This window comes from Artibeus jamaicensis, unplaced genomic scaffold (genome assembly GCF_021234435.1).
Source record: "Artibeus jamaicensis isolate MK-2021 breed Jamaican fruit bat unplaced genomic scaffold, CSHL_Jam_final contig_1132, whole genome shotgun sequence".
Lineage (NCBI taxonomy): Eukaryota > Metazoa > Chordata > Mammalia > Chiroptera > Phyllostomidae > Artibeus > Artibeus jamaicensis.
Genome location: NW_026521221.1, coordinates 8,312,523 through 8,337,951, shown reverse-complemented (window position 1 = coordinate 8,337,951; position 25,429 = coordinate 8,312,523). Strand labels below are relative to the sequence as shown.

At 49.3% G+C, this 25,429-nt stretch overlaps 1 protein-coding gene across 2 annotated transcripts; it reads left to right on the top strand.

Annotated features, from left to right (window-relative positions):
* Positions 1 to 285: 285 nt before the first annotated feature.
* PLA2G4D (phospholipase A2 group IVD) lies at positions 286 to 25,058 on the top strand. Of its 2 annotated transcripts, none has more exons than XM_053665912.1 (20): positions 286 to 469; positions 3,729 to 3,801; positions 3,995 to 4,131; positions 5,757 to 5,888; positions 6,584 to 6,624; positions 6,989 to 7,031; positions 8,502 to 8,565; positions 8,932 to 9,068; positions 9,906 to 10,016; positions 10,147 to 10,184; positions 10,362 to 10,497; positions 10,840 to 10,976; positions 12,196 to 12,418; positions 20,164 to 20,281; positions 20,715 to 20,852; positions 21,113 to 21,229; positions 21,361 to 21,552; positions 21,945 to 22,000; positions 22,553 to 22,739; positions 23,890 to 25,058. In XM_053665912.1, exons 1-20 carry the CDS (start codon positions 425 to 427, stop codon positions 24,141 to 24,143), a joined length of 2,379 nt encoding a protein of 792 aa, XP_053521887.1. In that variant the 5' UTR covers positions 286 to 424; the 3' UTR covers positions 24,144 to 25,058. The 2 variants fall into 2 exon arrangements, with proteins under 2 accessions (XP_053521887.1, XP_037017713.2); XM_037161818.2 differs by having other exon boundaries at positions 21,834 to 22,000.
* The last annotated feature ends 371 nt before the right edge of the window (positions 25,059 to 25,429 follow it).

The window sequence follows — 25,429 nt, the reverse complement described above, 5'->3', positions numbered from 1 at the left end:
CTGGCTGGGGCTGTGCTCTAGGGATCTCCTCAGGTCTGCTCCCTGCCGCCACCGCCCACGGCCCTCGGCTCGCTGCCTCAGGGGAGCGGGTTCTTGCCACCGTTCCTGGGACTCATCCCCGTGTCTCGCTGTAGCTGCAGTCTTGACACCCCACATCTGCAACTGGTGTTCCATCTGCCAGTCCTGGAACCCTGCCAGAGGATTCTGGAGATGCTGGTTGACCCAGCCTCTTGGGGAAGAAAGAAGGTTCTGAGCTGAGGGAGTGATCTGGGGGTGGAGCCTCAACCTATTTATAGGATCACAACACCTCAGAAGGCGGCAGGTTCACAGTCAGCCCCATCCCACTGGAATCATTGCTGGGAGCCTGGCAGGGAGGTGGCGTCCTGGCAGGAGTTCGGCCTGGAGCAGAGCTGAGAGAGTTGGCATGGAGAGACTGACACCTAGGGGACCAGCTGGCCACCTTCCTCAGGTAACCCTTCCCCTCCCCCCCCAAAGGAACACAGTGGCTGTAGGTCACAGAAGGAGGCCCCCAGGCCCAGAGCCCACCACTGCAGGCAGGGGACTTCCTGGAACTGGCTGGAGCCCAGCAATCACCCTGGATTCTCAAAGCTCTGCCGACCCAAATCCCCCTCCGCTGACAATTTTGTACTGTGCCCAAGAGTGATCAGGCCAAGGAAGCTTACAAACTGCTCACCCCAACTTTGCCAGGTGCTTCCCCTCAGCCCAGATTTCTCCTTCTCTGCCAGAGACCAAGGCTAGAGCAACTGGCTCCTCAGGTCTCCTCTGGAACTCCAGTTGGTGGCCAGGAAAGGGACTAAGCATGCTGAGGTCATGATCCTGAGCCGTATACCTTATTTGCAAACCTTACCCAGCTTCTGAGCCTTGGCCCTGAGATCCAGGCCTGAGTTGGGTCCAGACAGGCTGTTCCAGGTTGGTGCTCCTGGAGAAGACGTACCCTGGGGCAGGCCAGATACCAGGGAACCCTGAGGATAATAGAGAGGAACCCCTCCACTGCAGGGTGACATTGCAGTGTCCCTGGGAGCCCAAGTTTGCCCTCGCACCTGGGAAGCACCTTGACTCCCACCGCTGTTCCTGGAACTGGCTGAGTTCCGGAGACCAGGCTCCTGGTGCCCAGCCTTCAAGGCGAGCCTCAGCTGTGCCCTCACCCAGGGTCTTCCCTGCTGGAATGGAAGACTGGAGCCTGCTCTGGCAGCAGGAGCTTGGCTGGCAGGGCAGGCTGGGCATCTGGGACTTGCTTTGGTTGAGCCTGCTGTGCTCGGCCTGACTTAGGAGGGGCAGGGCCCCGAGGCTGTGCTGCAATGCAGCCTCCACTCCTCTCTACCTCCTCCCGGCCCCACTGTGGATCACTCGGTCCCAGCAGGGGTATTTTCTCTTTCTGCTGAAGGCACCAAGGTCACAGATGCTCTGGACCTTGGTCTGGGGACTTCTTTGAAACACATCCCCCATGATCCTCTCCATGTGGAGGAGGATAGAGTGGGTCCCGGGGTCCCTGTACTGGGGGAGAGATGGCGGCTGGAACTATCTGCAGGGAGGCACTCCCAGGATCCCGCAGGCAGCTGGGCTGGGGCTCCCTGCTGGAGAACTCCATGAGCATCCAGGGTCGGTCATTAATTAAGGCAGGATTTCAGGTGAGACATTCTTGCAGCAGGGAAAATGAAGCTCCGGTGCCCTCAGGAGGAAAAAGAATGCTGTTAGTTAACCTGTTAGTTCAATAATCATGTTTAGCTAAAACAAATCTATAAAATTCTAGTGTCTAGATATCAGTGGGGAAAATTTGCATGGTTTTACAAAGAATCAAACTCCTGGGAAGGTAGAATAGCTCAGGGTGTGAGCTCTGGTCCCAAAGACCTGGGTTGGAACCTAACGATGTCACCTACTAACTCTGAGGCTGAGGGCAAGGTAACCATTCTGAGCCTCAATTCTCTCATCGCAAAATGAGAGGAAATGAGAATACTATCCTATGAGGTTGTTGGGAGGATAAACCAAGTTCGTAAATGTAATATGCTTAGCGTATGTAATGATGGGCTTAGCGGTAAAGAGAAACAGGGTTTTGTCCTGGGAAAAAATATCCTGCCAGGGAATGGGGGCTTCCTGAGGTTGAGAGGCTCTTGGTGACTGGAGATAATAATGCTCAAATTGGGCAATGAGACCGGATTGGAAACTGAGCATTTGGGGGCACTTCTTAGTAGCTTTGAGAGGCTTTGGAGGGAGGGCTGCCTCTGCCCACCCTGCTCCGTTCTGAAGTGGGCATTGAAGCACAACCCCCGCAGGACCTCAGACTCCCAGCCAGCCCCCTCTCTGTGTGTGCAGTGATGGAAGCTGGATGCAGGGGGGAAGTGGAGCCAGGTGTATAAACACTCGTTAAATCCCTGCCAGTGTCGAGCTCAGGCTTAAGAGCTGACGTGTTGCTGGTGCCACTGGAGTGGATCCCCACGAAGGGAGAAACAAGTCTACCTAACGGGGGGTTACATGTGCTCTGCCAGAAATATGACAGGAATGATAAGGACACTCGGCATGGAGCCACTGGAGAGGGACAATGCAGGGACCCAGGGGAGAAGGGTGAGGGCAGGGCGCGATACCTGAGGTATTTGCTATGCCCCGTTGTCCTGTGAGGTTCTCTGTGGCGGGTGGAGAGTTACGTCCATGGACACCGAGCCAGCCCCTGGTAAGGAGCTTCTGCGCAGAGCAGAGACCGGGTTGTGGTGCGAAGAGACACGTCTTGATCACAAGCACCAAACTGAAACAGGTCCTGGGGGAGTGAAGGTAGGGGGCAGTCTTGGTTTCCTCACACACTGTCCCCCAACTTCACCACAACGAGTGTCCACCTCGCGAGCATGGTGCCGCCTCTGCCTCAGACCACAGGGGCTTATTCTAAGACACGTGTGTGGGGCACCCAGAGAAAGCCACACAGCCAAGCTCAGGAAGAACAGAGACCTTGACCCCAGCAGTGCCAAGTACCTCATTCTAGGAGTTTTGGGACACACTCCTAGTGCCCTGTCCTCAGCAAGCCTCAGCCGCCCCGTACCTGCCCCTGCTCTTCCTCCTGCCACCTTCTTTTGCTCATCGTCTCTGCCCCTCCCAGCTTCTGTCTACTCGGTTTCTTCCTTCTCCTCACTGAGCTTGTCTGTGGGCTGCTGTGATCTCACCAGCATCTTAATTCCCAGTGACCTTTCACCCACTGCTCACAGTAATGCCTGGTGCTCTTGGAGTTTCTAAATTTCCACCCAAGAGAGGGTGAATACCTGTGGCTATCACAGACCACTGGGCTCCCTGAGGCCCAGCCTCCCTGGAGTCATGTGTCCACTTCCTGTGCAGAGGACAGGGTGATGATGGCAGCAGGTTCACACGCTTTACCAAAGGGCTGCCCTCCTCAGGAGCTCTGGGGGGCTGGGGCGGCTGACACCAAACTGACCTGTTCTTAGCCCTCAGTTCCCTGCTTTCTCCACTACACTGTGCAATCCTGTTTCTGAAGGGGAGTGAGTCCCACAGATTCCACCCCCCGCCCCCCAGCCAGCCCCGCCACAAAGTGATCAGCTGTTCCCTGACTGCTGCAGCCCAGAACCACTGTGCCCAGGTCAGGGGTGTGCAAAGGCTGTTTGGCCCCAGGGCACCTGGCGGCATCACCAAGCATCTCGGGAGAAGCCTGGGCTCTGATTGGTGGAGCTCACGAGCGAGCAGGAGAGACTCACTGGTCTATTTCTCTCCAGGGGAAGGCCTCTGCCTGCTGGCGGCTCACCGTGAGGGTCCTGGAGGCACGGGGCCTGGGCTGGGCTGACGTGTGTGAGTAACTGTCTCCTGGGGTTCAGGGCTACGGGGATGACTGGGTCCTATGGGAAAGGCCCAGACAAGTGCCTTGGGACTGGGCTGGGCTTGGCCGCAACTGTGGCCTCCGGGGTCTTGGTAGGAATCTGGTAAGTCCCTGGAGAGGGGTATGAGGAATTCTCTCTCACAATGGTTCTCTTGACATTGGCAGTGAGCGAGGCAGACCCCTATGTGGTTTTACAGCTGCCAACTGCACCTGGAATAAAGTTTAAGACCAAAACCATCACCAACTCTAGCCATCCTGTATGGAATGAGACCTTCAGTTTCCTAATCCAGACTCGGGTCAAGGTAAGGTGCCGCGGTCCAGCCGCAGCGGGTCAGGGGGTCCCACAGGTGAGGGCAAGGCGTCGGCGCTGGGTAACAGACGACAACACGCCTCAAAGGACAGCGAAGCTCTGTTCCGTTTATTGCAAGTACAAGCAGGTTTTTATAATTCTCATTTCAGGTAGTGATTAATATTTGCAGTATAACATGATCATTTAAGCAGAAAAAATCAGTACAAAGACAATCAGTAAAAGTACAAAAGTTCTCATAGATTCAGTTAAAAATTATTTTAACTAGGAGAGCCATTAATCAGACAGTTAAAAATATTTTATTGTATACCAAAGTTTCTCAGAATTTGGTATAGGGCATAAGGATACGCTAGACTGAGTAGAGAAAATAGGAGATTTATTATAAGACCCTTGTGATGTCTAACTTAGCTATCTACCCTTTTTGCTTAAAATGTTTTTTCAGTGTACCATAAATTCTGACTCCCTAGTGACTGTTCAGTTTGTAATAACTAACTAGCTTTTGTTATTACTTTGCCTGTCTAGTTGATATATATTCCTATTCAAGGTAAAGGAGGGGCTGTTCCTATGTAGCAGGGGGCTTTCAAGGGTACTTCTTTTAAGTTTCTCTAGGAGTTCTTTTTATAAACATGTTTTGTACTTTAATTCCTTCTAAGAAAGTAGTGAGATTATCTCCTGATTTCCTAGAGTATTCTATTTTATCTTGGGTGTTTTTCTAATGATTGTTATTGATTAAGCTTGAATTCTCAGATTGTTCTGATTGTTTCCTTGTGCCTATATTCCCTGACGTTCTAGTATGATATTATTATTCTGTTTATTGAGCCGGGAAAGGTCCAGGCACACTATCTGAATCACTGCCAGGGTATTCATAATGATTAAAGCAAAAAGGTCATGATCTCTAAAGCAAGCACAATCACAATAGGTATTGCAAGGCCTTCCATGCCACGTCTACCAGGTTGGAAACTGCTTCCTTGAAGTCTTACACCCCCTCTCAGGACCTTGTCACGGAGAGAGGGATCCAACAGTGGACGCGGCAGTGGACGTGGCAGTAAGGGTCAGGCCACCCACCTGAGGACAGGCTGTACCTTGCAGAGGAAGGGTTCTTGGGTGGAGCACAGTATCCTCCAGGGCTTCTAGAAAGTGAAGAGTGGGTGTCTCCGTACCCCAATCTGGATGTACTATGTGCCCGAGAACACATGAACCCAGCTGTCTGTGGGCCTCCAGCAAGCGGCTGGTCCTCTCTGCGCCCCTCTATGGCATGGAGACAGTAAAAATCCCGTCCTGATTTGGCTTGTTGTGGGGTTAAACGAGATAATACACCCCTAGTACAGCGCCTGGTACACACAGTGCCTCAGGGAGCCAGCAAAGCAGGGGTGTGGTGGGAGGGAGAATTCTTTGGTAGAATTTTATTTTTTATAAAAATCAAAATTAGCAGGGGGAAATTAGGAGCTTTCCTGGGTTTTCTTTTACTGCTTGTAAGTTTTACTGTTATTTTTATTTTTGAGTGCGAAGTGTGAAGGCATAATAATCTTTTCTGGCTCTGATTATCGAGTGAGGACTCAACAGAGGAGGGCTACAGCTTTGAGTAAATAACACGCTAAGTTGTTGTTCTCGGGTCCCTAGAATGTTCTGGAGCTGAGCGTCTACGATGAGGACTCAGTCACAGAGGATGATCTTTGCTTCAGGTTTCTCTACGACATCGCAGAAGTCCTCCCTGGCAAGCTGCTCCGGAAGACCTTCTCCCTGGGTCCCCAGGTGCCTCAGGAGTCCCCACAGATCCAGGCCAAGGAGGTTTCCCAGTTTCTTCCAACTTTTCAGATGCTGCTGAGTTGAACTCATTCATACAGAGATGCAAACCCCTCCCAGAGATATTTACATTTTAATAGGAAAGGCAATGGCTTAACTTGACTGTTACAGAACTGAATCATTCCGTGGAGAAACTTTACTGTCTGTGGGAGGAAGTTGTGGGTGGTGGAGAACTTCCTAATGTCCTCAAAACACAGCTCAGTGTAACTAACCCTTCGGGCATTTGTGGCTTCATCACTCCTGCTCACTGCCTCTACCCTCCCCTGTGCCCAGGGCCTGCTTTATGATGGTCTCTGTGTTCTTTCTCCAGCAGGTGAAGGCTGGGGTGGGGGAGGCCAGAGTTCTGGGGTCAGATCCCCCTCCAGAGGAAGATGAAATGGGCCCTGGGCATCCTCAAGCCTCTTTGGGCTTGCGCTCCTCATCTCCCTCACAGACCTGGTCTCTGCAGACTTACTAGCTGTGGTAACCTGGGCAGGCAGCCCACCTTTCCCTAAAGCCTCAATTTCCTCATCTGTAAAATGGGAAGAACTGTAAGACCTTGCCTCCCTTGGAGACTTGAGATGATGAAATAATGACTGTAAAAGAACTTCGTCAGCTCCAAAGACTTACACGAAGGTTAACGACTTGCTCATCTCTGATTTCAGGGACAGGAGGAACTGGATGTGGAGTTCCTGATGGAAAAAACGTGAGTAGTCCCGCACAGCCCAGGGAGTGTCTAAGGACCCAGGCGTTATTTAGGGAAATGTCACTGACCTAGATCTTCCCACTGGTCCATCCAGCCCAGGTTTCCTGTCCCTCATCTCCCCACTCCTGCCAGTCTGGGAGGTGGGGATCCTTTCAGAGAAATGAGGAGAGGAGGTCAATGTTTTCTCTGCCCTGCTCACCCTTCACTCTTCAGAAGCATCTCTCTGTGCCCTGAATGGAATTCAGGACTTAGAGAACCCTCAGTGTCATCCAGGGAGCCCCACATGGGTGGAGCCTCGGCTACAAGGGGGTAGGAGAGCTTTTGCCTTTGCAAGGCCAGACTGTGGATGGTTTGATTTTTCCAGGTCAGAATGCCCAGAAGACCTCATCACCAACAACGTCCTTGTGGTAACCATTATCTTCCTTGAGCTCGTGAGGGGGAGCTGAGGTGGGAGTGGGCCAGAAAGGATAAAGCAAGGACAGGGCTTTAGGGTAAGACCACCCCTGGCCTTTTAGCTAGGTGGTCACCTAGGAAGGTGGTCAGAGGCAAGGGACTTGGAGGGGCCTGGGGCTAAAGGGAACATGAAGAGAGGGGAGGCTGAGGCTATGCTGCAAGAAGGGTCTGGCCCAAGTCTGTATGATGCGTTTGGTCACCTGTGATGAACTCACAGTTTTTAGCCCTGGAAGAGGAAGCCAGAGTCGTACAGGCCAGGCCTGTCTCAGGTTGTTAATATGAGGCTCAGAGGGAGTTTCCAGGGTGGTGGGCTTCCCAGAGATATGGTTGGGGGTCAGTCAGCTCTTCCTTGAGACAGTGGAGAGTCCTGGTCAGCTCTCCTAAAACACAGCAAGGTCACAAAGCTGCAGCGGGTAGGAGTGGACGCACGGTGGTCAGAGATACATTAGAAGTTTTTTACTCAAAGTGTCATCCCCCGACAAGTAAGCTGACCCGGGAGCAGGGCCAGGCCTGGCATGAGGCGAATAAGGTGCCTAGAGCCCCTAATTGAAGGAGGCACCAGCTCAGGGTCCTGCGAGGGCCTGTTTGATGGACTAGTATTATGTCTGCAAATGCAGGCAATACCTCACTTTATTAGGCTTCACTTTATTGCACTTGCATTTTTTACAAATTAAAGGCAAGACTTCCTGTCAGCAGAAAGATTACAACCCACTTTACTGTGATACTCACTTTATTGTGGTGGTCTGGAAGGCAATGTGTAATATCTTCAAGGTATGCCTGTGCACATTAAAATAGTCATACTGATGGCAGCTGCCTCTTATCTGAGGTGATGGAGACCAGGGGTATGTTGATGAACTCGGCAGTTCTATAGGGCGGGGTCAATAGCAAGAGCTGAGTAGGCTGCAGCTATCAGCTGGCAAGCATTCCAGAGAGAATGCAGCAGGCCCACTTGGCAAGTCGGTTCAGTGGGAGACAACCAGGAGGTACGTGGTACTCTAGTTTCTAAAATGTGGAGGGCTGCTCTGATCCATTCTGATATCCTGTAGACCAGTGGTTTGTATAATACTCTTTGGGAGCAGTTGTAGTAGAATGAATGCATCCTCCAGGTTGAGGCTGTAGAGAAATCTAGAGAAGAAAAACCCATACCTGACAGCCGGGGGCCTGCAGAGATTCCAGAAGTTTGACAAATCTAGGCAAGCTCTGAGGTGGGTGAGACAGGGCTCTCCTGGCTTTTCTGGGATGCCTGGCTTAGCAGATGCAGCTCAGTGGAGGTGGGGTGAGGGGTTTCTGCACCCAGGCCCACTCTGGACCCCACTTTCTGTTCTGTGTGTGGTGAATATGGGACCTCGGGGCTCAGAGGATGAGGTTGAGGGGACCTCAGCTTCCCCAGCAGAGCCCCCTGCCCATGATATGATCTGCCTCAGGCCCGGGAGCTGTCATGCCTGGATGTCCGTGTGGAGAGCATGGAGAGCACAGTCCTGGTCTCAGGTGAGACCTGCTCAGAACCAGGTCTGACTTCTGCCTGGAATGTGGCGGGGAGGGTTACATGAGGGTGGCTGGGAAACCAGTACAGGGCAGGTGAGCAGCAGGACAGAGCTTGCCACTTCCTGCTTGCTCACAGAAGGCCAATAGGTCTCCTCTGGACAGGAGGGTCCCCCTAACCTGGGGGAGGGCATGTCACAGGAGGTGGGAGTCCCACGGGGTTGGAGAGCTGGCAGGCTGGGGCGGGGGACTCTCCAGAATCCTCTTGGGCATGGTCCAGGCACCAGGGCCTCCAACCCGTCCAGGCAGGGGTTCTGGGTCCCTGTGGGGTCTCTTGCTCCCCTTATGTTAACCTTCCACCTCTCTCCCTAGATCAGGACAACCTGGAGCTGGAGCTGGTTCTGAAAGGGTCATATGAGGACACACAGACATCTACCCTGGGTGCAGCCTCTGCCTTCCGCTTTCACTACTTGGCAGCTCAGGAGGCAGAGCTGAGTGGGCGCCTAAAGGTAGGTCTTTGGGTCTTGACCCTGGAGCTCTCCCGCCACCCCAGCCTTGGCCAGCTCCAGCTGCTGCAGGCCCCTCCCAGCCTGCCTCCCACCAAACCAGTCCCCTGTGGCCTTGTCAACCTCCCTGAGTTAGGCACATGCCCTTGGCAGACGGGAGGACCCTCAGAGCCTGCAGAGAGTGTGGGGCTATAACACCATGTCTGTCTCTGCTTAAAACCTTCAATGGCTTCTCCAGTGATTCTCGTAGAATGAAATCTTATGTCGATGCCTACAGATGCTGCACAGCCTGGCCCCTGCCCACGTCCACTGCCTCATTTTGATCCACGTCCCCCCTCATTTATGATGCTCCAGCCATAACTTGTCTCTTCTTGCTTTCCCAGCATGCCGAGCGCTTTCCTGTCCTCCTCTGGCCCTTCCAAGACTGCCTGCTCCTCCTCCTCTTCCTCCTCCTCCTCCTATTTTAGATATCAGCTCAAATGGCTCCTCATCAGAGGCGCCCTCCTTGATGCCTCGTCTTAAATAGGCCCCACACATCCCTCCTCTGGTTTCTCTGTCTTATCACACTACTCATTTCCTTTACACTTATTAACAACAGTTCTTTACCTGTTTCTTTATAAATTATTTGTAAATTCATATACAACTTAAAACAATAACTAAATATTAGCTATTGTTACACTAAATAAATAGTAGCTATTATTTTTGTAATCAGAATTATTATAATTTTAATAATTATGACTGTTGTAATTATTTTTGTATCATGAGGGAAGGTCTGCCTGGATCACTGTTTAGATGCTCAGTACGGATTTGCTGAGTGAATGAAGGCATATTTCCCTTCAGAGCTCCAAAAGCGATGGCTGGAACTCAGACAGCTCAACTGGGCACGTCGCTGTGCCTCTAAGGCGGGTGACTGTGGGGAAGGAGCTGGCCATTGATGTTCCTGCGACAGAGGTGAGTGGCCTCGACTGAATGGGACGTGCAAGTGAGAATGAAGATGGGGGAGCCCGAGACCCCCAGTGGGTACTCACATCCCCTTCAGGGTCTAGGACCTTCTGAGCAAGGTTTCTTGCTTTGGTTTCAGGCCCCAGGAGTGAGGCTACAGCTCAAGGCTGAGAGCTGGTAAGGGACATTCATATCTGTTGGGGATGGTGAGGGGTGGTTGTGGGGCAGGAGAGCGCTGTGGAAAGAGTGCGGGGGTTGGGAGCAGGGAGGTTATTTGGCAGCTCTTGTGGGCTTGGCCAACCAGTGGCTGAGCTCTGCAGGTGCCTCCTTACCCTCGGATCCTCTGCTGCCCAGCCCTAAGGACCTGGCCGTGCGCCTGGACTTCGATCTATGTGCAGAGGAGAAAGCTTTCCTGAGCAGGAGGAAGCAGGTGGTGGCCAAGGCCCTGAAGGAGGCCTTACAGTTGGACAGAGACCTACAGGAAGATGAGGTTTGGGGAATACAGGGGGTTGGGGCTGCAGGTATCTCGGACTGGCCCTTAAGGGACTACCTGATTCCTATGCCCTCTTGAGACACTGCAGTCAGCAGAGACTTGGGAGTGGGGATGTGGGAGGAGATATGGGGTGTGGGTAAGCCCTGAGATTCTTCTCACTCCCTTTGGAGCTCTGTCCATGTCTGAGCGTGGTCACTTCCTGGGGAGGGTCTGGGCACTGCCTGTAGTTCTGACTCGATCGGGCCTTGACCACGGTCCTGATCAGGTCCCTTTCCTGGAGGCAGGAGGCAGCTCTATCCCTGCCCTTGTTAGGCCAGCCTGTGTCTTTGTGTGGTCCAGGTCCCCGTCGTGGGCATCATGGCCACGGGAGGGGGTGCCCGGGCCATGACCTCTCTATATGGCCATCTGCTGGCTCTGAAAAAGCTGGGACTCCTGGACTGTGTGACCTACTTCAGCGGCATCTCGGGAGCTACATGGTGAGAGACCTGGGGCCTGGAGCAGCAGAGGGTGACCAGGCCCCAGAAGAGAGTGGGGTAGAGGTTAGAGGGACCCTCTATATGGGGAAGATGAGTAGGTGTGAGCAGTAAGATCTGATGGATGCCAAGCAGTTTTCTCAAAAGGGAGGAAATGGACATTACAGAGGTCCTGCCGTGAGTGGGGCATTACAGGATGTTCACTGTGTGCAGCTGATTCAGAAGGCGTCGGGTCTGAGTCTCTCCAACACCACTTCCTGGCTGGGCGCTCTCCACCAACTTATTTCCTCTGATTCTCAGTTGACTCATCTCCAAAACGGGGGTAACAATAGTACATCCTCCACAGGACTGGAGTGGAACAGCCCAAGTAAAACACTTAATGGGTCTGACATTTTCCTCAAGCTCCAAATTGATAGCTCTTTTTTCTTTACTTGTTATTAACTCATTTAATACTCACAAAACTCTCTAGGGCAGTTTCCCTTATAATCCCTATAGTACAGATGAGGAAACTGAGATCAAGAGGTGCTATTATACCCAAAGACAAAATTACCTCCCTACACCCCACCCTGCCCATAATGAGCTGGAACTTCTCCCTGTTAAGAGATACATTCCTCTGAGTCTTACTGAAATGCGACTTTAAAGGAGGAAAAGAGAAGTCATTTCTCAGAGGAGTTTAGGTGACAGCTGTTGACAAGCAGTCCCAAAGGGCTGCAGGACAGACCTGTGGGACGTGAGTGGGGTGGAGCGCGGTGCTGTACCGAGCAGCAGCTGCTAGCCGTGTGGTTATTGGCCACTTGAAATGTGCCTAGTCCAAATTGAGATGTGTTATAAGTATAAAATACACAATAATTTTGAAGAGTAGGTTTGGAAAAATATAAATGTATCTTAATTTTTTATATTAATTACATATTGAAATAATTTGGGAGTATGTTAAATTAAATATTAAAATTAATTTTTACTCTTAAAAATTTTTAAGATTAATGTTGTCTCTTTTTACTTTTTAAAAGTGTGGTTACTAGGGAATTTTAAATCACATAGTTATTCACATATACTTATATTGGACAGCGCTGATCTAGGAGAGAAAGCCCTGAGACATTTTCCAGACAGGCGTGGCTCTGGCTGCAGGAGCAACGCTTTGGGAGAAGTGGAGGGTGGGAGGGCGGAGTTGCAGTGACCCATGCTGGGCCTCAGGATCCTATTGTACTGTCCCTTTGTTCTCCAGGACAATGGCCCAACTATATGGGAACCCTGAGTGGTCACAGACAGACCTTGAGGGACCTATCCAACACGCCCGGGAGCACCTGGCCAAGAGCAAGTTGGAAGCCTTCTCCCTAGAGCGCCTGACAAGCTACCACCGGGAGCTGGAGGTGCGAGCGGAGCAGGGGCGGCCCACAACCTTTGTGGACCTGTGGGCTCTCGTGCTGGAGTCCATGCTACACAGCCAGGTGGGTCACCCGCGTGTGTGGGCTGGAGCGTGAGTGCCGGAGCGCCCTCGCAACCAGCTGGCGCGCATGCTCATTTTCTGCAGGGTTAGAGTCCTGGCCCCTTGGTTAAATAATGTGGGAACCGCCGTGTTTCAGTGTCTGCCCAAATTTGGGATGCCACCTGTGTGAGTCAGGCTATTCTTCATTTAAATTGCCATGAAACTGAAATTTGTGGATCTCCCAACAGCTAGGGACCAGACGACACCAAAGTCAGTTGAGCAGACAGAGCTTTTGCATGTATTTGAGTCAGATTGCTCCAACAGTCTTCATTTTATTTATACTGCAATAGGAGATATATCTTTCTCTTCATCTTCATGGTGATGTTAAAAGCACGGACTCCAGTACCAGATTCCCTGGGTTCTATTCCCTATGCCTCTTACTAGCAACGTGTCCTCAGGCATATTATTTAAGCTCCCTGTGCCTCCATTTGCTCATCTGTACAATAGGAATGAGACTGGTGTTTACGTAGCAGCATCAGTGTGATCGCTCAGTGGTACCTCGCGTAGAAAAAGCGTTCTGTGTTAGCTGGTATATTCCTTTACTATTATCCTAACACCATTAAGACAAAACTGAACATATAAATTTTTAATGCATTGCTTCTTTAAGGAAAGCTTAGCAAATTAACTACTGAATCTTACAACAACTGATACAATTGTTAAAATCAGTGATTTTTTACGCTATTCTTTTACCACATATGATTATCTGAACAAAGTTTCTTTTAAAGCATTTAAAACAACTGAAATACAAAAAGTCCATTTAACATGCCTAACAAAAAGTAAACTATCAAATATATTAGTAGAGAAAAAAGTCTTATCTTTCTTATCTTTGAGTGTTTGGGTATCAAGAGTTTGGCCAAGAATGCATAGTATGTAAACCAACCAAAAATGAATTTGCTTTAAATTTTTTAGAAATTGTGGCTAAAGATTTTTATCAATATGGTATATGTTGTGGTATGTTAATTTTTAAAAAGATTTTATATATTTATTTTTAGAAAAAGGGGAAGGGAGGAAGAAAGAGAGGGAGAGAAACATCAATATGCAAGAGATACATCGATTTGTTGCCTCTCACATGCCCCCAGCTGGGGACCTGGCCTGCAACCCAAGCATGTGCCCTAACTGGGAACCGAACCAGCAACCTTTTGGTTCTTAGGCCGGCACTTAATCCACTGAGTCACACCGAACCAGGGCTGAATTTTTTTTAAATATTTTGTTCTTGCTGGCAGACACAATGCTACTTGGACGTTACCAGCCATTCTTATTTTTTTATTTATTAATTTAAAAATATTTGTTTAAAAAATCTTAATATTATTAAGTATTATGACAATCCTCAGACATAAGAAAATGTGTAAGCATAAAGAATAATGTGATGAATATTCAGGAGCTTACCAACCAGCCTAAGAAGTGAAATGTAACAGAAAGAGGTAAAGCCCCCAGTGGACCCCTCCCCCTCCCATTTCCCTCCCACCCCAGAGGCAACCACTATTCTGAGTTTAGGTTTATGATCACACGCATGTCTGCAATCTGTATGCTTTATTATATTATATAATATATAATTACATAACATGTATTTTATATACCTTTCTTATATACTTTATTTTTATAAAGATTTTATTTATTTACTTTTAGAAAGAGGGGAAAGGGAAGAGAAAAAGAGGGGAGAAAAACATCAGTGTGTGGTTGCCTCTCACACACCCCCTACTGGGGACCTGGCCCACAACCCAGGCATGTGCCCTGACTGGGAACCGAACTGGACACCCTTTGCTTCACAAGCCTGTGCTCAGTCCACTGAGCTACACCAGCCAGGGCTTATATATATTATTATATATACCTTTACTATGTGTACTTTTATTAAAAATATATATCCTTAAGAAAAATACATTATTTACACAAATGGTTTTGTACAAGTCTCCCAATGCGCACGTGTTAGAGATTCTCTGTGCCTTGAAGTTGTGCGCCCAGTAGTGCTCTCGTTAGGCCACTGGGCGTGTGTACCCCCCACTTTCCTAGCTGTTGTCAAGTTGTTCTCCCAAAGGGTTGTATCAGTTCACACTCCCACCACCTGTAATACACACTCTACACACTCTTCAGGTTTTTAAATTTTTGTTTATTTTATGGGTGGGAAATGAAATTTCATTGTAATTTTTCATCTCAGTTTTTAGTGAGATTGATCATATTTTCAAATATATTTGCCATAGAGACTTCCCCTTTTGTGGATTACCTACTCAAATTCTTCTACATTTTTCTATTTAATTCATCTTTTTATATCATTTTATAGGAATCTTTTTAAAATATATTTTATTGATTATGCCATTACAGTTGTTCTATTTCCCCCCTTCATTCCTCTTCACCCTGCACACTCCCTCCCCCACCATCCCCCCCTTTAGTTTATGACCACGTGTCTCAAGTTCTTTAGATTCTATATTTCCCCTACTATTCTTGCCCTCCCCTCTATCTATTTTCTACCTACCGTCTATGCTACTTATTTTCTGTACCTTCTCCCCCCTTCTCCTTCTCCCACTCCCCTGTTGCTAACCCTCCATGTGATCTTCATTTCTATGGTTCACCCTTGATCTAGCTGTCCTCTTAGTTTGCTTTTGTTTTAGGTGTGGTTCTTAATAACTGAGTTTGCTGTCCTTTCACCGTTCATCTTTTTTATCTTCTTTTTCTTAGATAAGTTCCTGTAACATTTCATATAATAAGGGCTTGGTGATGATGAACTCCTTGAATTTGATTTTATCTGAGAAGCACTTTATCTGTCCTTTCATTCTAAATGAAAGCTTCACTGGACAGAGCAATCTTGGTTGTAGGTCTTTGGTTTTCATGACTTGGAATACCTCTTTCCAGCCCCTTCTTGCCTGTAAGGTCTCTTTTGAGAAATCACATGACAGTCTGATGGGAACTCCTTTGTAGGTGACTGTCCCCTTATCTCTTGCTGCTTCTAGGATTCTCTCCTTCAGTTTAATCTTGGCTAATGTAATTATGATGTGCCTTGGTGTGTTCCTTCTTGGGTCTAACTTCTTTGGGACTCTCTGAGCTTCCTGGATTTCCTGGAAGTCTATTGCCTTTGCCAGATTGGGGAAATTCTCCTTTATTATTTGTTCAAATAAGTTTTCCACTTGCTCTTTCTCTTCCCCTTCTGGTGCCCCTATAATTCGGATGTTGGAGCATTTAAAGATGTCCTGGAGGTTCCTAAGCCTCTCCTCATTTTTCTGAATTCTTGTTTCTTCATCCTTTTCTGTTTGGTCATTTTTTTCTTCTTTCTGGTCCACTTCATTGATTTGAGTCCCAGTTTCCTTTCCATTACTGTTGGTTTCCTGTACATTTTCCTTCATTTCAATTAGTTTAGCCTTCATATGTTCTTCTAATTTGTGACTAAAATCAACCAGTTCTGTGAGCATCCTGATCACCAGTGTTTTGAACTGTGCATCTGAAAGTTTGGCTATTTCTTCATCACTTAGAGTTATTGGCTCTGGGGCTTTGAGTTCTTCCTGAGCCATAATGTTTTGCTCTGTTTGCACCTGTTATGTATGAGGAGCAAAGCCTTAGGTGTTCACCAGGGCAGGGCCACCCAGGTCGCTGGTTTGTGATGCTGTATGTGGGGAGGGGTCAGAGAGGGACAATAGCAGTCCCCTCTGCTGCTTCCCACCACTGGGGCCTGCCTGGTCCATCTTATTGCTCGCTCCTTCTCTGGTTTATCGGTTTGGCTGAAGGGTTTGTTGTTGTCAGACTTCGATATAGTTCAATTTTCTGTGGTTTGGCTGCATTTTTGTTGCTAAAATTTTGTTGTTTTTAAATTTGGTTCTGGGAGAGGCACAATGTTTCCACCTACACCTCCATCTTGGTGGAAATCCTATAGGAATCTTTATATATTTTGTATATTAATCCTTTATCAGTTCTAATAGATTTTAATGCATAATTTTAATACAATTCAATGTATCATTCTTTTCCTTCACGGTTTGTGCTTTTAGGGTCTTAAGAAATCTTTTTCCCTCCTAAAGTTATAAAATATCTTCCTACATATTTGTATAAAAGTTTTAAAGATTTATCTTTCACAATTAGACCTCTAATTTGCCCAGAGTTAGTCTTCAGGTATTATATGAATCGGGATCTAGTTTTATTTTTTTGCATGTCGATAGCAAACTTCCCCAATATCGCTTATTGGCTGTTTTTTCTCCACTGATCCGCCCTACCACTTCGGTGGCAGGCCAGCTTTCCGGGAGCCGCCGCCTCTCCCTGAGCTCCTGGTCCAGTCCCGTGGGACCAGTACTCTACCCCTGTGCCCACACCGCACTGGCTGGTTACTCTACCTTTATAATATATCTCAGCACCGGACAGGGCACCTTCATCCCCCTCTGCCCCTGGGTGCTTTTCAGAATGATCTGGACTATTTTTGGCTCCTTGCTCTTCTGTACACATGATAGAATCAGCTGGTCAAATTTCATGGTAAATGTTACTGGGATTTTCATTGAAATGGCACTGAATTTACAAAACCAACATAATTACTTGAAATATTGTTTATTTTATGAATATATCCTATATGTTCTTTGCATCTGCTGTTTAAGTCCATGTTCCCTTTGAGGACATTAGTTTTATTAACTGACTTTTCTGGCTGGTGGTACCAGTCAGTCACCGTAAAGCTGGAGCAGCTTGTTAACGGGTCCCTGTGTAGGGGCTGGAAGATGCGGCTTGACCCCAGGCCATAAAGAAGACTTTAATTTAATTACCATCTGGTCCTCCAGCAATGACTCAGTTTATTATGATCCTTTTTCAAAAAGACAAACTTCATTTTGTTCTGTTCACCATGATAAGGATTCTTGCAATGTCACTGAATGATAATGTATTCTTTACAGTGAGCTCCCGCTTGGCTTTAAAAATGCCTTCCCAGGCAGGAGAGCTTCTCACACATTGTTTCTTTTTCCTTTGTTTTGATGCTTTATCTCTTAAAGCTAGCATCCATTATTTTAAATAATTCTCTAGACAAATTTAGCATTGATTTTAAATTTGTCTCTAGATAAAAATAAGTATCTCTGCATTATACTAATCTGTGATACCAAAAGTCCTTTTCAAATGCCAGAAAATATAGTGCCATGTAACAAATTACAATTCATTAGCATTAAGAATTACCAGAGAATTATTATACCTTGAATTTCACTCAAAACAACTTTATTAGTTCACCTCTATAATAATTGCTTCAGTTTTTGTAAAAAAAAAATGGTAAAATACACTAGTTACAATCAGTGCTTCTCAAACTATCTCTTGGAAGCTTTTTGTCTCTTAACTTTTAACTGGAAGCTTTTTGCTGGCAAGCACTGAAATGCTTAGAAGCTGCTCACCATACAAGGAGAAACTCATTTTTCTCTTATCTTTTCCTGAGTTGAGGTCTTACATCGTTTTCTTTAATTTTGGACAGAAGGCTTTACACACTCATTAGTCCCACCCTGTAGGGCTCCCTGCCCACATTGAGGAGCCGCCAACACGACCCCCGGGCTCCCTCACTTCAGGCGAGACCCTTGAGCAGGACCCTTGCTGGGCGGGAACCCATCAGAGTGCCCTCTGCTGGCTTAGGGGTCCTCATAAGGGAAAGGGGTGGGCTGGGGCTGGAGGTCGGAGCCTGCCGCCACTTCCTGGTCAGGTTAAAGGGACAGAAGCCCGTCTCAGTCCATGGAGGGCTGCGCCGAGCCTTTTCCAAGCCTTTCCCCAGGGCAGAAATTGAGCATCTGCGGTAAAAGGATGCATTTGCTCTCATTATACATGTCATAACCAGGCAAACAGGATTCCCAACTGAAAGAATTTTGAGAATGGGAAACGCAGATACTAATCAAGCCCCTTGTTTCTCAATACACACTCGCATCCACACCCACAGGACTGACGTGCAGGCAGGACCAACCCTCTGGGCCTGCAGCGTGAGATGGGGGAGGGGAGGTTCCCCTGTGGGTTCCCTTTAACTCAGGTCACACTGGGTGTCACCGAAGAAGTGGGGGAGAGGATGACTGGTTGACACGAGTGTGCTCATGGAGTGACAGAGGGCTGACAGGGAAGAGGAGGTTCACCGGTGGGCTGAGGCTTTGCCGCAGTGAGAGGGGCAGTCCTCACTGGATGGACTGGGCTAGAAACCTGGGGCACACACCTGGCCGGTCCTCGGAATCACCTGGGGAGATTTCAAAAAGGCAGATTCCTAGGTGGCCTCTGCTGATTCTCAGAACAAACCCAGTAATCTGTGTATTTGACATACTTTCCAAGTAAATCTGAGGACAAGGGCTGATACAGCAGTTTGGGAACCCCCCAGGTCTAGCTCCTGAGGGAGGCGCCTTCTAGCGCAGAGAGCCTAAAAGAGGGAAGGCACATTCGTGGTACAGGCTCTGCTCCGTGGGACACAGTCCAGGGCCTGTGGCAGAAAAATCCCTCCCAAGGTGGGGCTCCAGGCAGCCACCACCTTGCTGGTGCTTGAGATGAACCCTGTTTACAGCTCTGGTCCAGGATAGAACGAGAACTTTCTGTGCCCCTAGAACTCCCCAGGAGGTGAGCCCCGTTCCTCGCCACCGCAGCCAGAGCCCAGAGGGTTGTTGGAGGGAAAGTTAAAAACAGAAGGCAAAGGAGTGCTGAGGGGGAGGCGAGGGTGTGTGTGGGGGGGGGGGGGCATCTGGGAGGGGCTGAAACCCGACCTGCGTTTAGGTGAGCCTACAAGGGGCAGCCCCACCCCCTGGCCGAGCTCGCGTCTGCTAAAGGGAATTCCTTTTGTATTTTTCATTTATTATTTATTTATTTAGTATTGAGGTAAAATTGCTATGCTGTATCTTAACTGGCTTTTAAATGGGCACAGCTGCTAATACAGGTAGCTTGCATATTCGATATACAGTTCCTACTTGTAGTAAGAAACATGCTTTTGGGAGAAATTCCCCAGCTTAAAAGAACAACTTATTTTCCTCACTCTTACAATTATCTGGAAAACATACGAAGGTCCGAATTCCCTTGTAGATGAGCTCCTCACTGGCTCTTTAGGTAAAAGTCGATGACATCGAATAAGATGTTTTGTCCTGACTACTCCCAGAGAACATTTCCCATGTGCTCCCCCGCTCCCCTGGTCTGCACCAGGGGTCTCCTCTCCTTGTTCCTCTAACCACTGCTACCCTTTAACCCTAAATTAATTAAGACTGACTGTGAAATCTGTGTGGCCTTTCTATCTTTGAGAAGGTTTTGCAGGAGTTTCACCCTGCACCGGAAGCTGTGGCAGGCCCCACATCCACCCAGGCCGGGCTGTACTGATTCCACCTCCAGTGCTTCTCCAACCTCGTGGCCCCTGCCTCTCAGCTCAAGCCATCTCCCATCCCTCCCCACAATGTCCCTCCTCGCCTTCCTGTCAGTTCAACTTCCAGACTAAGAGGGAATTCCTGTGTCCTTTCTAGGAAGCAGTTCGTCTGCACCTGTGGATCTGTGCGTCGGGTGCATTCACTGCACCCTTCAGCCCCTAAAGATGGGGAGACTGGAACCACAGGATGCAGGGGTGGGGTGTCACTGTTGACACTAGTCCTTGTGAACAGTGAGGCAGGAGGGGTCACTGAAAGTGTACAGCCACCCACACCCCCCAAATCCTAAGGGGGACCTGCCTCTTCACCCCCAGCTTGTGTCTCCCCCCACTTCTGTCCTGATGGAGCCCCTTGTCTCAAGGGCGCTCCTCACCTCACTGAGGCCCCATGCCCCTCCCCCCAGGTGATGGACCAGAAGCTGTCAGGACAGAGAGCTGCGCTGGAGCGGGGCCAGAACCCTCTGCCCCTCTACTTGAGCCTCAACGTCAAAGATAACAATCTGGAGACACTCGACTTCAAGGGTACAGTCCTCAGTCCTGTCCACTCCACCCCCCAGCAGACACGTGTCAGTGTACATGCAGATGTGCACACACGGACACACACATATAACATATATGCACACCTGATCTGCACCCTGTGGGTCCCTAGAAAATTCAGACAGGAAACTGCTGCATAGATGGAAGGGCGGTGGTCCTGGTGGGCTGATGAGCCAGCCCCTGGAGCTCGCTGTCCTGGAGGTGGGTGGGGTGGGGTGGTGGTGATGGTGCTGGGGGTGGTGGGGTGGTGGTGGGATGTAGTCAAGGGGTGGGGAGGGGAGGGAGTGGTCAGCCCAGGAGTCAGCCAGGCAGGCAGGAGGCTGAGGCCTGCTGGGGGCAGAATCTTTGGCTCCTATCAGAGCCGGGGCTTCCCATGCCCATTCTTCTCTCGTTCCCACCTCTCCCTCCTGCCCCTTAGAATGGGTCGAGTTCTCCCCCTATGAGGTAGGATTCCTGAAGTACGGAGCCTTTGTCCCTACTGAGCTCTTCGGCTCTGAGTTCTTCATGGGACAGCTGATGAACAGGCTGCCTGAGCCCCGCATCTGCTTCCTGGAAGGTGAGAGGTGGTCACTCTGAGGGCCCTGGCCAGGCTCGTGCCAGGCCTGTCTGACCAGCGTGACTCCTGTACAGTGCTCAGGTCTGGCAGAGCCCCTGGGTGAGGGCTGGCACTGGGCTGTAGGAAGCAGGCATTTCAGAGGCCGCCTGCTGTACCTCCCATTTTCCACCTGCGCCGAGAGTGGGGATCACTGGCTTCTAAGCAAGAGGAACGGGGTGTTGAGGCCGGAGGCTGACCTTTCATGGGGGCTTGGCCTTCAGGTATCTGGAGCAATGTGTTCTCCCTAAACTTGCTGGACGCCTGGTATGACCTCACCAGCTCTAGTGAATCCTGGAAGCAGCAAATCAAGGACAAGATCAGGAACCTAGAAAGGAAAGGTAGGCAGCAAGGGAAGCCTAGGATGAGGCCACTTCCCCTTCAGATGCAGGGGGTGGGGGCTGTCAGAGGGGGGCAGGACCAGGCATCTCCAGGCCCCTCACTGGACCAAGGTCTGTTTCTCTGAGCCCAGAGGACGCCCCTGCCTCCTTGAGGACCTCCTCGTGGCTGGAGGACTTGTGGCTGCAGCCTGGGACAGCGCTGACCCGGGCATTGAAGGGCTTTCTGACAGGCAGGCCACTCTCCCAGAACAGCTCCAACTTCCTCCAGGGCCTGCAGCTGCACCAGGACTACTTTGACCAGAAAGATTTCTCTACCTGGGCGGGTAAGAGCCACTGCCGTATATCCTTGCGTAACGGGGTTAGACTCCTGGGTGGAAATGGTCCATGGCTGGGACTGGCAGAGGCCTTGAAGGTCATAGCATTCAATACTGGGGTGTGGCCTGGAGCAGGTCTTGGGAAGCGCGTGTGTCACATGCATGCAGGAGTGACACCAGAGGTACAAAGGGGCGTGGAGGCAAATGCTATATGAAGGCGGGGGGGGGGCACTGTGTGTGGGTGATCTGTGGTGGAGGGGCTGCCCCTAGCCATCTCTGCCCCCCATCAGACAGCCAGCTGGACTCCAGCCCTGGCCAGCTGACCCCACAGGAGCCCCACCTCTGCCTGGTGGATGCCGGCTACTTCCTGAACACCAGCTCTCCCTCTATGTTCCGGCCAGGCCGCAGGCTGGACCTCATACTCTCCTTCGACTACAGCCTATCCTCGCCTTTTGAGGTACTTCTGGTTACTTAGCCAGGCTGAGCTCCAGGAGCAAGCAACAGGGCCACTGGGCCACTGGCCCAGACCACCTGTGTCCCCAAGGGGAGGGAGAGGTGACAGACTCTGACCCACATGCTCCTGCCAGGGTCCTTGATTGGAAAGGGCTGTGGAGATGCTGGAGGCCCAGGGGAACAGCTGATAAGAGCTGGGAGGAGCCCCTGGCCTGTCTGTATTTGTCCCACCAGAGCTTCCCTAGAGACTCTAGGGACGTATGGGAGAAGGGCCATGATACAGAAGTGTTCCCCACTGAGGTCCTCTAGGCTCTGGGACTTGAGTAATCCAGCAACAGCAATCCCAGATGGGGGGTGTGAGGTGGGTACCCAACCTGAAGACTTTAACTGAACAGTGTGGCATCCTTTGCTGCCCTCTAAGCTGAACTGGGCCACAGACAGGACCTGGGCTGTGTTGACACTGGGCTGTGTTGACACAGTGCTCAGCATTTTCTAGAGCACTGACCTGGGATGGCCAGGAAGTAGCGCTTCTCTCCGGCGCCCTCTCCCCCACCAGACGCTGCAGCAGACTGAGGTGTACTGCCGAGGCCGAGGGCTGCCGTTCCCCCACGTGGAGCCTGGCCCACAGGACCAATGCCAGCCCAAGGAGTGCCACCTCTTCTCTGACCCCACCTGCCCCGATGCCCCTGTCCTGCTGCACTTCCCGTTGGTCAATGCCTCCTTCAAGGACCACTCGGCCCCAGGTAAAGCAGCCCCTTCCTCCAGAACACCGTGGCAGCCTGGCCCCTCTTGGCACTGCCCTGGGCCCTCCCCAGACCCCTGTGGCTAGCAGAGGGTGAGGAGAGTCTTAAGGTTAGTCTTCCCCACCAATTTTGGACAAAATAGTGTCATGGTGTCTGTTGCAGACGCCTAATGCCCGCATATTTGCAGGGGCCCCCAGTTTGCAAAGTCTTCATGCTGCTGTGCTCTCTGTCATGACCCCAGGCTCCTTTACCCACCCACCCCCAAATTCCCCTAGCTACACCTGGGCCACTCAGCTTTCTTGCTTCATGGGGTGGAGTTTGAAGGACCCTTGCATCTAGACGCAGCCTGCATTGTCGCCATCTGCAGCCACCTCCACTGCTGCCCAGGTACCAGGTGGCTAGAGGGCTTCATGAGCGCTCTCCAGGCTAGACAGCCAGGGTGCGAGGCCCGGGCCCACTCTCTCAGAGTCCCCCACACCAGGGGTGTTCACCTGGCCTCTGTCATCCTACCCCGGCCCAGACCAGGGTCCTTTCTCAGGGAGCTGAGACTCTTTCTGGGACCCCTGAAATCTAAACCCTTCTTACATTTCTTTTAATCCTTGCTTTCCACCAACTGGTCAGACTTTTCTCTCCTTTTGGTGGGAAAACCAAATTTCTGCCTTTTTGCATTATTCCTCATTTTCTCCCTCCCACCATAACTCCCAATCTTCCAGCTTTACTCCTAGCATGGTCAATATATATCTTGGAATTCTGTTCTTCTATCAGCAAAGACTGGTTTTTGCAAAGCAAGAGTCCTGTGGTTTTCGGTCTCTTGTTTTCATCATTGGTAAGAATTCATTCACTAGCCTATTGACTTTGTCATTCTGGCTGCTTCCAGCTTGCCCCTGAAGGTGCCATAGATAAATGAGGTTACCTGAGTGGTGGGAGAAGTGGAACACTGTGAGGAAATGTGGAGCAGCAAACTCTTTATATCTCAAAGTAGTATCCTACTCTCCACATGTATGTTTCTGGGCAAAGGACATAGAGGGCTGGGAGAGAAGCAAGGAGCCCCTTCAGTGGGGAGACCCCACCCCTGTGCACAGGGGTTTAGTTCTACCCAGCTGAGGAGGCCTCTGGGTGCTGCTCCTAACCTCCTCCCTCCCCTGAGCAGGTGTCCAGCGCAGCCCTGCAGAGCTACCAGCTGGCCAAGTGGACCTCACCGGGGCCACCTCACCCTACGCCCTGTTCAACATGACCTACAAGGAGGAAGACTTTGACCGCCTGCTGCGACTCAGTGATTACAATGTTCGGAACAGCCAGGACACCATCCTACAGGCCTTGAGGACGGTCCTGAAGTGCCAGACACAGGGGGACAGACTTCCAGGGGTGCAGTCTCGAGGCTGCTCAGGGGTCCCAGCATCCTGAGAACCAGACTGTTTCCCAAAGCAGCTGCACCATTTTGCACTCCTGTCAGCACTGTGTGGGGGTTCCAGTTTCTCCACCTTTGCCATACTTGTCATTGGCTGTCTTTTTAATTATAATTACCTAGAGAGTATGAAGTGGTATCTCCTATGCGTCTCTCTAGTGACTCATGATGTTAAGAATCATTTCACATACTTATTGGCCTTTCACATATCTTCTTTAGAGGTACATGACATTTTACGTGTCTATTCAAATTTTTTGACCATTTTAATTGAGGTATTTGTCTTTTTATTGTTACATTGTAAGAGTTCTTTATATATTCTACATAGAAATCCCAGATCTGATGCATGATTTGCAGAGCTTTTCTCTGTCTGTGGGTTGTCCTTTTCTTTGTTGATGATATCCTTTGAAGCACAGAAGTTTTTTACTTTGATGATACCCAAGTTCTCCATATTTTCTTCTGTTGCTTGTGCTTTTGTTGTCATATTTAAGAAACCACTTCCTAATTCAAGGTCATGAAGATTTACACCTATAGTTTTAGTCTTACATTTGGGTCTTTGATCCATTTTGAGTTAACTTTTGTAAGTGATGTGAGGTATAGGTTTGACTTCATTCTTCTGCACATGGATGTCCAGTTGTTTCAGCGCCATTTGTTGCAAACGCTGTTCCTGTCTGCACTGAGTTGTCCTGAGGCCCTTGTTGAAAATCCATTAGCGGTAAATGTGAGGGTTATTTCTGGACTCTGATTCTGTTTCATTGATCTACTCGTCTGTCATTTTGCTGATACCATATTGTCTTGATTTCTGTAGCTTTATAGTAAGCTTTGAAATCAGGAAGTATGAGTCCTCCAAATTTGTTCTTCATTTTCCAGATTGTATTAGCTATTGAATTTCCATGTCAATATTAAGACTAGCTTTTCAAGGGATGGGAGAAATAGACAAAAAATGTACTTGAAAAATAAATAAATTTTTTTTTAAAAAGAAAAATAAATAAAGACTATTGAAAAATTTTTTTAAAAGACTAGCTTTTCAAATTGTGCAAAGAAGACAGCTGGAATTTCAATGGTGATTAAATCTATAGATGAATTTTGGGGGTATTGCCATTTTAACAATTGAAAATCTTCTGATTCATGAACATGTGATGTCTTTCTATTTATTTAGGTCTTCTTTAATTTCTTTCAACAATGCACAAACCTTGAATGTCTTTAATTAAATTCTTAAGTATTTTCTTTGATGCTATTGTAAATTAAATTAATTTTCTTAATTTTACTTTTGGATTATTCATTGCTA

Coding starts and splice junctions, on each gene's coding strand:
- PLA2G4D (XM_037161818.2), top strand. CDS start 425: ATGGAGAGACTGACACCTAGGGGACCAGCTGGCCACCTTCCTCAG. Junction 8,566..8,931: donor GAGCACAGTCCTGGTCTCAG/GTGAGACCTGCT, acceptor CTCTCTCCCTAG/ATCAGGACAACCTGGAGCTG. Junction 21,553..21,833: donor AGATTTCTCTACCTGGGCGG/GTAAGAGCCACT, acceptor GCCCCCCATCAG/ACAGCCAGCTGGACTCCAGC.